The sequence below is a fragment of the Dermacentor variabilis genome, chromosome 2 (assembly GCF_050947875.1).
Source record: "Dermacentor variabilis isolate Ectoservices chromosome 2, ASM5094787v1, whole genome shotgun sequence".
NCBI classification, from domain to species: Eukaryota; Metazoa; Arthropoda; class Arachnida; order Ixodida; family Ixodidae; genus Dermacentor; species Dermacentor variabilis.
The window spans coordinates 253,790,874-253,803,458 of record NC_134569.1 but is presented as its reverse complement, the minus strand read 5'-3'; the positions used below and the strand labels follow the sequence as shown (position 1 = coordinate 253,803,458).

At 48.5% G+C, this 12,585-nt stretch overlaps 1 protein-coding gene across 1 annotated transcript in view; it reads left to right on the top strand.

The window, feature by feature from the left end:
* The window catches only part of Duox (dual oxidase), a 389,750-nt gene extending 378,034 nt beyond the window's left edge, over positions 1-11,716 (top strand). The window contains exon 31 of the mRNA XM_075682845.1: positions 10,418-11,716. Within this exon, the coding sequence (XP_075538960.1) occupies positions 10,418-10,543 (126 nt within the window). The 3' untranslated portion in view covers positions 10,544-11,716. The remainder of the gene's footprint in view (positions 1-10,417) is intronic.
* The last annotated feature ends 869 nt before the right edge of the window (positions 11,717-12,585 follow it).

Here is a 12,585-nt window from a genome sequence, read left to right as displayed (position 1 = left end):
GGCACGCGCTGCTCTCCTCTCTTGATTGTGGGTGGGGTGCATGTTCTTGGGGATACGGTCTACTAGAATGTTCTCTGCAATGTGGTTAGGCAAGAGTTGTTTCTTCTTTGCAGTACTGGGGTGTCAGCGGGTACCCCAGCCGTTGAAGAAGGTGCCTTCCCTGTTGTGTTTTGTTGAGGCGCTCCCTCTGCGCTATGAGGGTGGCGCTTGCTAGCTCCTCAAAGGTGTTGTATACCCCTAGCGCTAGTAATTTCTTTGTGCTTGTGCTTGATGGTAGTTGTAAGGCAGTTTTGTAGGCCGTTCTTATAAGAGTATCCATGCGCTGGGTCCCGCTTTGGCGCTTGACTTGATACGGGAGTGCGTACGTGACACGGCTGATGACGAGGGCCAGTACCAGTCTTAAGGTTCGTCCTCTGTGAAACCATCTTTGCTGCGCCATACTCTGGCGATGAGTGACGCGATGCTTCTTATAACGTGATTTAATTTCCCTGAGGCTACCTTTATGCCGTTGTTCTCCTGGACGTGCATACCGAGTAAGCGTGTTGTCCGGACGCGCTTTATAGGTTGCCCGGCAATCTCGATATGTATTGGTGGGGCTCGATGTTCCTTAGTTTGCTTGGGCCGGACTTGAAGGTACTCCGACTTGTGTGGGGCACATCTCATTCCTGCTTTGGTTAGGTATGACTCGACGTATTCGATAGCTGTTAGTAATGTGTTTTCTCTGTCGCCGTATGAACCCTTTGTTGCCCATATGGTGATATCGTCGGCATAGAAGGCACATCCAAGTTTTGGGATGTTTTCCAGTTGTAATGCAAGTTTTCTAAGTCCGGTGTTCAAGAGGAAAGGAGATAATATTTATCCTAGTGGAGTACCCTTTTGCGGTAGATCATATATGTCTGATTGTTTGCCTGCTACGCCAATGCGGGCTTTGCGGTGACTGAGATAAGCCACGGTATACTGATATACTCGCTCTCCGCATCCTATGGCGGCGAAGCCATCTAGGATGGTTTCGTGTGCTGTATTAGCAAAGGCTTTCCCACGTCGAGGGCTAGGAGTAGGTTTTTGTTGCTGCCCGGTTGTGGGTTGAGGACGTCTTCCTTGATGAGGAGAAAGACATCCTTTGCTGACATGCCTTTCCGGAATCCGTACATGAAATTGGGGTGTAGTCCATGTTCCTCCATGTGTTATTCTATTCGAAAGGGTACAGGGGAACATGATCAACAAAAGGAAAATTACAGGAGAATAGAAAATGGGTTGCTATGCATATGGAAGACATCGCCAAATCCTCACTGGAAGCTTACCATTTTTGTCGAAAACTAAGTTGTAAAATCAGTGCATTTTACCGGTGCTGACATATGGGGAAAAGCTTGGAAACGGACAAAGAAGCTTGAGAACAACTTAAGGACCGCGCAAAAAGCGATCAAATGAAGAATGTTAGGCTTAACGTTAAGAGAAAGGAAGAGAGCGGTGGGGATCAGAGAGCAAACGGGGACATCCGATATTCTTATTGACTATAAGAGAAAAAAATTCATCAGCGCTTCAACTCCGCGAAGAATGACGAGCAGCGAAGCTGTGGTGTGTGTGGTGTGTTTTTGCTTGCGCGACTCGTCTATTATTATTATTATTATTATTATTATTATTATTATTATTATTATTATTATTATTATTATTATTATTATTATTATTATTATGCGTGCAAATGCTATGCGCGAAGGTCGGCTTTGTGGTAGAAACGCAACCTCTTGCGTGGGCCACGATGGATGGATGGATGGATGTTATGAGCGTCCCCTTTCGCCCACCAAGCTCTTGCTATTATACTGCCTAATGTCCTACCCAGATTAAACAATAAAAAAGAGAAAAAAAACACCATGAACTACACCACCCAAATTTTCTGATCCCCTATTTCGAACTGTACTTTTGTGTCGTTTCCCTACTTCCACCAATCCTCCAATCGCCTCTTGCTAATGCCTATTGCGGACATGTTTGCTTTAACACTGCTCCCGCTGAACCCAAGGGCTTCAAGGAGGCCAGTGGTACCTAAATCGACCGCTGAGTAGACGTCTTCACATTCAAATTAAACATGCTCCGTCGTTTCCCTAGCTTTACCGCAGCAAGCACATACTTCTTACTTCTTATACCTCGCTTTATAGGTGCGTGTTCTAAGGCATCCCGATCTCGCTTCGAAAAGTAATGAGCTTCCCTTTGAGTTATCATAAATAATTTCTTTCCTGATTTCGTTTTTTCCTCTTAAGCAGTTACTCATGGCAGGTTTCTTTTCCACTGCCGCCATCCTTGAGATTATTTCAGCCTATCTGGCTTTCCGCTTGACCTTCCTTGTTGCTGTGTTGCCCACCCTACAGGTCGCATACTTGCTGGTAAGCTTCCTAGTTCTTTTCCTCCACTTCGAATCAATTGTTTTCCTGTACAGATACCTGAACACTCTCCCAGCCCATTTGCTTTCTTCGATATTCCTCAGTCGTCCTTCATACTCAATTTCACTGCGAGCTTCCCTCACTTCAAAACTAGTCCAGCCCATATCACCCTGCACAGCTTCATTTGTAGTCTTCCCGTGAGCGCCCAATGCGCGGCGACCCACTGAAGTTTGGTTCTCATTGAGTCCTGATTGTACCCCTGATTTAAAGCAAACAACCGCATTTCCAAAAGTAAGCCCTGGAACCATTACACGTTTCCACATACCTCGGAGGACCTCGTACCTATTGTATGCCCGTAGCACTCTGTGCTTCATTATGGCTGCATTTTTCTTCCCCTTTACTGTTATGATTTTTTCCTGTGGAAACTTTGTTTATCCATGTACAAATGTATTTATGTTCTGTTACCTGAGGTATTTCTTGGCCCTGTATATGCAGCGGAGGTGAGGGCCAGCTAAAGGTATTGCAAGGAACTGGGCCCGCAGCTCCGTGGCCCCCAAGACACCCGCCCGCGCGCCGGCGCGCGCCAATTCTGGTTGCCGAGGCCTGTCTTTGTATTGTATAAACGCTGCAAAAGTGGTTTCTTTGAATGTTCACGTAGCAGAATGTCAAACTACAATCCGAGAGCTATCACGTCTGTAGGTTGTAGGTCGTAGTTCGCGATTTTTTCTACGTATTTTCGCTTGAGAACTTCAATTATTTCAGTAAATTCCTTCGGTCACATGGAGGGCCTGGGTATGCGCGGTTCGAATTTCTTTTTTTTTTTTTGCCGCAACGACGTCCAACGCCGGCACCAGATTTTCTGTGGCACGAGCTCCTTAATGCTATCGCGTTAATACATCCTTTGACTGTGGAGCGATTTATCCTTCTTTCATAAAGTAGTGACGTGTGCAAGTACCGCTGAATGGCGGACGTGAATTTCACAATATTTTCAACTTCACTGTTAACAACGTAATTATGAGAAGTAGATGAAACTCGGCGTAATGTTAGAGTAGTCTTGTGGCTAGTTGCCATATACTTCGTTTTGGGATAGTTTGGATAAAGCATTAGTTACAGCAACCATAGTTCATGCGTAGACGGTCATGTACTGACAGCAGACGGTAATTTTGTAGCGTTTACAACTTCAATTTGAACTTCACATCACAAGTAAATGAAACTCGGCGTCATGATAGTCTTCTTAGTGGCCAGTTTCAGTATAATCTTTTGCAAGATACCTACCTTAGACTGAGACCTGCAGAGAACATTCGCAAGAAACTGGATGCGAGAATTTTTTCGCGTCGACGCTACGCGTACACGCCCGGGCATCGACCACTAGCTATACACAGGGTGTTTCACATAACTTTTTGCAAGGATTTAAAGAAAGTGGTTAGCCGCAGCTGAAGGAAACCAACGGCGTATGGTTTGCCGTCATGGGGTGCTCCATAGGGTCTTTTATTATATTCAACCTAATTAGTGAATAACTTTGATGAATTATGCAAAGTGTTTATTATTATGACGTTGAATCGCGTTTATCTTGTGGGGCTGCGCGACTCTCACGCGTCCCCTGATATGTTTTTCCCGCATAGCTGCCGTCTCCTGCAGTGTGGCTTCGCCGCGTGGCCTGGGGCCCGCGGCGGTCGGTGTGGTTGAAGCCCAGTACGAGAGATGGCGCGAGTGTTGCGCTGCTAACGCCGCCTCGCGGCAAGGTTATTTGCCGGTGCAAGGGAGAACACGCTTCCTCTTTGGCTGCGGGTCGGGTCGCGCGTGCACCGATCCATGCTTCGGCCAGACCGTCGCGCGTGGCATCCTTCGAACGTGCCACCGTTCGCCTGACCGTACGCGCGAACGACCAGGCGTTGGGATCCAGCATGGGGCGAACATATCCGCTCGTTATCCGGTCGCGGTGAGTCGGACTTCTAGATTTGTCGCGCGCCCATCGGCATGTTTTGTGGATAGCAACTCGGCTGGCAGGCATTGATCTATGAAAGGTGCAATAAATGCCCTTGTGATTGTTCGCAGTACTGTGTTGTCGTCCCTTTGTCCCAAGAGCACGGGTATGAGAATCCCACATCTGGCTGCTCAACGTGAACCTCTTGGTGCATCGGACGATAGTTTTAACAGTTTTCCTTCGTTCGAGACCTTTGTTTGAACGAAGCGTAGGCCTAGCGTGGATTTTAATCGCTAGCATTGGCGGCGTGCTTTCTTGAGTGAGGCGACGGTGGCTATAGTGTGTTTGAACTTTTCAACATGCTAAGCCTTTTCGCAAATGATTTTTTTAATGACATTCGTCGGTACGTGAGCCACGCGGTCTGCATCCTGGGAGAGCGAGCCTTAGCGCCCGCGGAGCAGTGGCAAGCCTGAAACGAGTGAGTACAGAAGCCTCGTGGTTGGTCTGAATTTCTTATGTAAACAGCTTCTTCTATCTCTTTGACTGTGATGAAGTCGTGGCTCTGGGAGCCGGGTGGCCGTGGGCCACGGGTGCCGCTACGGGCTGACTGGTATTGCGGCCTGGCACCGGGCGCTCCGACAACGTCTGGGACGGTGCGCGCCGTCAACTCGGATGCTCTGTGCACCGAGCGGGGTAGGACCACCTAAGAGAGCTGACGTGTCCTCGCGGCTGCCTGTTTTGCGCCCATTTTCGCTGTTGTTTTTTGGATGCCGGTTGTTGTCAGGGTAGCGACGTTTTACGCCTAAGGCTTTACGAAGCTGCCTGTCGCACGTGGAGGGACACAACCTGGTGGATCGTGGCGTTGAGGTGTTGCACTTTGCTTGCCTCATTCTAGTTAGCCTCGCAGGAATTAAAATTACTCGTTCGGCTTAAGGAAGCGAGCTTCGTTCACGTGAACTTAGCATCTGAGTAGCTGCCCGATCTTTTGCTAGCCGGGTTGAACATCGTAACACGCGGGCGATAAGCATGCAGAATTCCTCTCCCTTGCACTACTTTAGTGCTTGCCGAGTGTGTTGAGTGTACGCAGCGTGATTGGAGTCAACCCTGGTTTGCTGTCACTGGCACATCGTCTGCGCTGCTGCCTCGGACTACGATCGAGCCACCCCGGCCGATGGTGATGCTGTGGCTAGTTCGGCGCAGCGACTTCGGCGGCCACTTGTATCCAGCTCGCAACCCTCGGCGGTGGAGAAAAGAGCCGGCGGTCACCGACAGGTACCGCGGCTCTCGCCAGCAGAGCGCGAGCGACCCTTGCTTGTGCCGTCTACTGCGTCGCCGTTTCCGGAGTCGTGACCTGGAATCGTGCCGTCGAGTCTGCAGAGCTGCTGCTGGCACCAGCGGATGCTAGCGGTGTACCCAAGGACAGTCGGCTCGCATGTTTTGGACAGCGTGTGGACATTTCCTCGGCGCGGCCAATATTGCATATACTACCTTGTTTGCGAAGCACGGGTTGATGTTAGACCGTGTAACATGTTTCGCCGGAATAAGCAGTGATATAAGGTTGGGGGGATGCGGGGATGCGCGACTCTCACACGACCCTTGATATGTTATTTTTGCCGCATAGCTTCCTTCTCGTGCAGTGCGGCTTCGCCGCGTGGCCTGGGGCCCGCGGCGGTCGCTGTGGTTGAAGCGCAGTAAGACAGATGGCGCAAGTGTTGCGCTGCTAACCCCGCCTTGCGGCAGGGTAACTTGGGGGTGCAAGGGAGAACACGCTTCGTCTTTGGCTGCGGGTCAGCGTACGACGCGGACGTCCCGCGCGTGCACCGATCCATGCTTCTGTCAGACCGTCTCACGTGGCATCCTTCGAACGCGCCACCGTTCGCGTGACCGTACGCGCGAACGACCAGGCGTTGGGATCCAGCATGGGGCGAACATATTCGCTCGTTATCCGGTCGCGGTGAGTCGGACTTCTAGATTTGTCGCGCGCCCATCGGCATATTTTGTGGATAGCAACTCGGCTGGCAGGCATTGATCTATGAAAGGCGCAATAAATGCCCTTGTGATTGTTCGCAGTATTGTCTTGTCGTTCCTTTGTCCCAAGAGCACGGGTGTGAGAACCCCACAATCTACAAGATGAAGAACGCAAAGTGAAAACTGTTCTCAGCGCCGCACGCGAGCCAGCCCAGCTTCTTTCTCCTCTTCATCCAATATTCGCTCGCACTTTTCGATATTGGCTTTAGGGCCAAGTGCGTTTCATTGGGTTGTAGAGGGAGCTCAGAAACGAGCGATGCAATTTTTAGTGTGCATGCTGCTAGCTGATTTTTTCAGCGTTTAAAGAAAGCCTGCGAAATATGAAAGAATACCACGCGACTGCGCTCCTGCACTACCGCATTGCAGCGCTCTAAGTCGCGGTTCGTGAGAAAGAACCACGCGCACAGACCATGGCGACGTGACCGGCCGCAACTCTAGGCATCGGCTTCACAATACGTCAGCATCTTTGGTTGTGCCGCATGGAAAAGAGGCGCAGTCGTCCCTGATAAGCGATACGCTCGACGCAGGGTTGGAAGCACTGCAACACGATTGCGCACGAGCGCAGGCGTGTGGTTTTATGTCATATTTCGCGAGTTCTTATTAAACACCGAGAAAAATCGCTGTGCAGCATGTACGTCGCACCAAAAAAAAATATTGGATCGGTCGTTTCTGAACCCCCTCTGCAAAAAAACGAAACTCACTTGGCCGTAAAGTGAATAAAAAAAGTTGCATAAGTCAGCTTAGTCAAACAATTTAGCGGAACATAAAAAAATACTCTATGAAATCCCGCATGATGTCAAACTATATGTCATTGGTTTCATTCGGCTGCGGCTAACCACATTTCTTAAATTCCTTGGCGCAAGTTACGTGAAACACCCTGGGGCCGAATCTTATAACGGTTCGGAATACGAACCGTCCGCTTCGCCGCTTACGTCATTAGATGTGCCACTCCCAAGCCGGCGGTGGAAGAAGGGGAGTACACGACCAATAGGTGAGAGGGTGCCACCTCTGAAGTGTACGTCATTATATGACGAGCTAATCGAGGAATTGCAGAATGTTTGTGCTTGCTAAATGAATGTAAAATATAAATTAAATATTATACGACAAGTTTTGAAATATAAACTTGTGGTGTCGGGCGTTTGCGCAATGCAGAAGCAATTTATTAATGTCATTCTTTTTCATTCTCAGCCGACTGGTGGTATCGCTAGCGTAAATTGGTTGGCAGAGCGCAGCGCTATGTCGTCCGCTACCCAGGAGTTGGCACGATGCACGCAACAGGAACGCACTGACAGCACTTCTTAAGTAGCGAGCGCGACAAAACCGTTAACTGGTTCTTAGGGACACCTTTACTAGCCGACTATATCAATTTTCCTTCTTTTTTCCCCCTTCGTCCTCGGTTTGGACATGACTAGCTCGCCGCCGCGTTGGCGCTATCCCGGCGATCTGCCCGTCGGCGCGTCGCGTGATGGAAGCAATGGACTTGAAATAGAACATTAGGATATACGGGCCCTGCATTGCCTGCGCGAAGTAAAATCGAAGAGTGTGGTGCTGACGGTGCGCGCTGTGCCGGGAAATGGAGGAACACATTGTGGCAATCCGGAACCAGAGAAAAAAGGGCAGCCAAATAAGAGAGCTCCACAATACCTTCCCGTCCTGACTGTATAGTTTTATCAGCCGAACGAAGGAAGCGCTGAACCAGCCTAGGTTGAACCCTTCTGACTGCTGAACGGCGATCTGCGAGCTATTCACACTGGCGATAGCACTGGGAATTCGATCTCACCGTGCAAATATCTCCTTGGCATTGACTTTGAAGCTGAAGTCACGGCAAAGCTGACCCAGCCCTTCAACCGGCCAACACAGTAATTGCGAGAGCAACTTTGTGGACAATGCCGGCAGCAGAGATCTAGGCAATTCCGATTAATGCCTCGCGTCCGACTGAGCTCTGGGAGCTGCAGGCCGGCGGCGATGAACCGCAGCGCGCAATATCCCTTCCTCTGCGTGGAATGGCCACTCGTACGCTTGCACCCGAGTCTCCTCCATTTGATAGCGTAGCTTGCAAAAGGTCTACGTAGAAAGCCAGCAAAGGCGGTGCAACTGATTATCCGTCACTTCTTCGAAAGCGTATCGCATTTTCAGCCGTGGTCGACACCGAAAGAGCAACGCCAAGCAGACGACGAAGGCAAGTAATAGCCTCCGAAGCAACCAACGCACGCGCGCGCGACGCCCGCGCGTCTCCGGGGGCGCGCGACCGGCGCGCGCGGCCAGGGTCACAAGCCAACAGCCAAGCCACAGCAAGGGAACCCAAAGCGGACTACCCCTTCTCCGGTTCCTACGACCGGTTCGCTTTGAAGATGATTGACAGATGCGTGACGTACTCGAAAATTGCGATACCGCCCCGCTGCCTCTGACGCCCTGTGACGTAATCAAAATTTCGGCCAATCAGGTGAGGCCAAAAGAACGGTTCCCCAACCGAACCGTTATAAGATTCGGCCCCTGCATACAGCTTCGCAGTAAAAAAAATGGAGCTGGGTAGGCCAGGTAATACGTAGATAGAAAACCGGTGAACCAATACAGTTACAGAATGGGTGCCAAGAGAAGGGAGGGGCAGTCGAGGACGGCAGAAAACTAGGTGGGGTGATGAAGTAACGAAATTCGCAGATTTCAGTTGTAATCGGTTGGCGCAGGACAGGTTAATTAGAGATCGCGGGAGAGGCCTTTGTCCTGCAGTGAACATAACATAGGCTGATGATCATGATGGAATGTTTCTTCGACTAATAAGGTTGTGAAATCTACGAACCTCATTTCGTGTAAATGTTTAATACTTTGCTAACGCTACTAATGGTACTTTGCTATCGCTAAAAACTTCGACTTCTTTTGGCTGCTTCATCTGAGCGCGACATGACATCCACGCCGAGTGATCTGTTCCATTACCATTCATCCGCAAAATATAGATTCAGAATGTTTAGTTTATCTGTGAAGAATTCATTTGAGAGCACCAGATAAATATACGTGGCGACGTGTCTTGCTTTTCTCTGACTGCTTTTGAGAGCATTATGAAACATCGTTCCAGCGCACAACTGAACAAAGACGAGAAAAGAAAGACAACACGAACGCCGGACTTCAAATGTTGAAGTCCGGCGTTCGCGTTGTCTTTCTTTTCTTGTCCTTGTTCAGTTGTGCGCTGGAACGATGTTTCATAATGCTAATCATAACCAACTAGCCCAGCTGTCCATACATAGTGCTTTTGAGAGATCTTCTCAGAAATGCGTACTTTCAATTTCTGAAAGTGATTAAAAATAACCCTTGACTTTTGTTTCCGGAGACCATTCCGGGTACCGAAAAATGTCATGCTTCGTGGCTTCAAGGCCGTGAGGAGTGGCACTGGCTTACACACCCAGGTATTCTCTAGTAGGATAACATAAATACCTCGTACAGTGTACGGGAAAATGGCGCAGCGGTAGCTCAATCGGCAAGAGCATCGTACACGTAATGCGAAAGCGTGGATTCGTTCTCCACTTGTGGCAAGTTAATTTTACATCTACTTTCCTTTCCACTAATTTATTATTTAATTCAATAATAAGTACATGTAATTTCCACTATGTTTTCTTTGGTGGCTTGTTTTTTGGGTTCTTATTAAATGGCTAATAAGCATTGGTACCGCTCTTCTCGTTCATTGCTTCGTGGCTGTTATTCATTACTGCGACAGGAAATGAATCTGGAAATATTGCAGTGACCTTATAAAAAAATAACTAACAGATGACACTTATAACGGAACTCATTTTATTGAACTGACGCGAAATACTTAAATAAAGGCCGCCTATGGAAAAACAAAATCCACCAAAGATAAAGAACATAGTATATCTTACACGCAGCCATCATAAGTAAGAGGTTGCCTTATTTTTATTTGTGTTGCAATTACCGTGCATGCAGTTGCCGTGTTCGGGTCTGTTACATGAGTTTCCTGTTTTGAATATTCCGTACTATTGTCACGGGTGATTTTCCGGTTTAGATGAAATCGTAAGTAAATCCTTAAGCTTGATCCTGCTGAATGTCTGTGCGCATGTTTTAGGCTAATCTAATCTGACGCCTGCAGGTGAGCAAAGTGGGCGTGTTCAGCTGCGGGCCTTCTGCTCTCACGAAAAGTGTGAGCTCCGCTTGCGAGACGGTGAACAACAGCCGCAAGCTGCCGTACTTCATCCACCACTACGAGAACTTCTGACCAGTGCGCGCCAGCCACTGGCGCCATACTGCCAAAAATGAAGCCAACTGTGATGATGAGGACAGTGAGCGCCGCTCGGACACAAGCCACACGGATCAGCAGCTGCTGCTCGTCTGTTTCCGTACCGTGGCTGGTTCTGGCGTGCCCTATTCGACTCAGCGCCTACACTGACGGGATTTGCACGAGAAGCAACTTTTCTTGTACTGTGCTTCGCGCTCAGAAGTAGCTGCATGTCTCTAGGTGGCCTCAGAAGTGTGCGTCGTCCCTCGTCGTGTCTGGTATCGGTTCTCTGCAGGCATAGCTGTTCCACTGAGTTACTACACGTGTCACCCACTAACTGGGGGACAAGGACACCACGTGAATCACTTTTCCACTCTGACGTGCAAGTGAAAGCGTTCGCATAAGCTTCACGCGGCAGCAGTAAGCCAGAAGGCATGTTTCGCCAACTCCGCACTGGTTTTTTGCGGAAGTATCTATTTTTCTTGTTATCGCCAAATTCGGCCGTTTTGAATCTCTATTATCGAGCTTCCTGTTGTGAATTGGCTTAGACTCTGCGTTGGCTTGAGCTGAGCCCTGAAGGTATTTAGCGAGGAATATATTTATATTTTATTGCATCTCAACCACCTTTTCTCCGTGTCCTTACGTGTGGCCCAATGGATAAACCCGCTTGCACCTTAAGCAAGAATCTGTTCTGATAGCATTGTTCTTGTGCAGGACCTTGTAAAATCATACCACTTTATTGAGAATCAATCAATCAGGCAATCCAGTCATGTAATTTCTTAGTAGTACGCCACATGCGACAACGTGATGATAAAGAAGGCATGCGCCGGAAGGTAAGCTTCTACAGCTACTGTTCAGTTTTTAGTAATATGACAAGTTCAGTGTCATGATTTCAATGCGACGGAGCAAGACTTCATGTCTGGCACTAGTGACTGCGATCTTACTCATTGTGTCTCGTGAGGTTTTTAGCCTGTGAACAATCTGATGAGTTGGTCCTGTTAGACGTTCCTTATTTGAATTTATTAACTGCGAACGGAGATTTCCTGTAACGCTTATTGTGTACCCACATGTGGTGTTGCGCAGTCATTGATGTTATATCGCAACACTCCTCATTGTTTTATCCAGTTACTTTTACGCACACTTGTTTTTAATAAAGTTTATTTTTATTCACAACCTGCAAACATCTACAACCTTGTATTTTACTCCGGCGACGACGTGCATAGAAACCCTATGAGTACCCGGGTGTACGACAGTGAATGTCATAGGTTTGACTTTTGTGCCCCATTTAGGTGGTAGCAGAATACAAAAATATGCAGAAACAATGCGTATCAGTGCGAAATGGATCATTAGTGAAGCGGCTAATTAAATGTGAACTAATTGTGATGTCTGCATTTGCATGGAAACCATCGCAGCGCAAAAAAAGGAATACACGGGCAAAGAAGGGGACAGCACAGTACGTGGTGTCCTACCCTCTTTGTCCATATTTCTTTGCGCTACAGTGGCCTCATTGCGTATCAACCAACTTGGCAAGAAGTAGCCTTACTAATGTGCATTTGCGCTTTTTTTCATACTAGGCCATATGTCCCCTCATGCAATTTTTGTTTATGCACTACAACGCGCGCACGAGCCAAAACGCAAGCACATGACCAGGTGAATGCATAGCATCAGTCGTTTACGCAGTGATGTCACGAAGGTGAAGCCGATGTATGACCTTTGTCGAGAGAATAAAGGTAAGACGTACAACACATATCTAAACAAACCCGCCAAATTTGCTTGGGACCTTTGCGGCTGGGCACGAGGTCGCGGCATCGAATCCCGGCCACGGCGACCGTTTTTCGATGGGGCGAAGTGAAAAGCGCCCGTTTAACGGGCATTGGCTGCACGTTAAGGAAGCCCAGGTGGTCAAAATTACCCCGGATCACACCACTACAATGTGCCTCGCGATCAGGTTGTGGTTAGGGCACGTCAAACTATAGAATGAAGCTTTGTTTTACTTTATGAGTAAATAAACAGGCGTAGCTGTAATACACACCTTTTAAGGC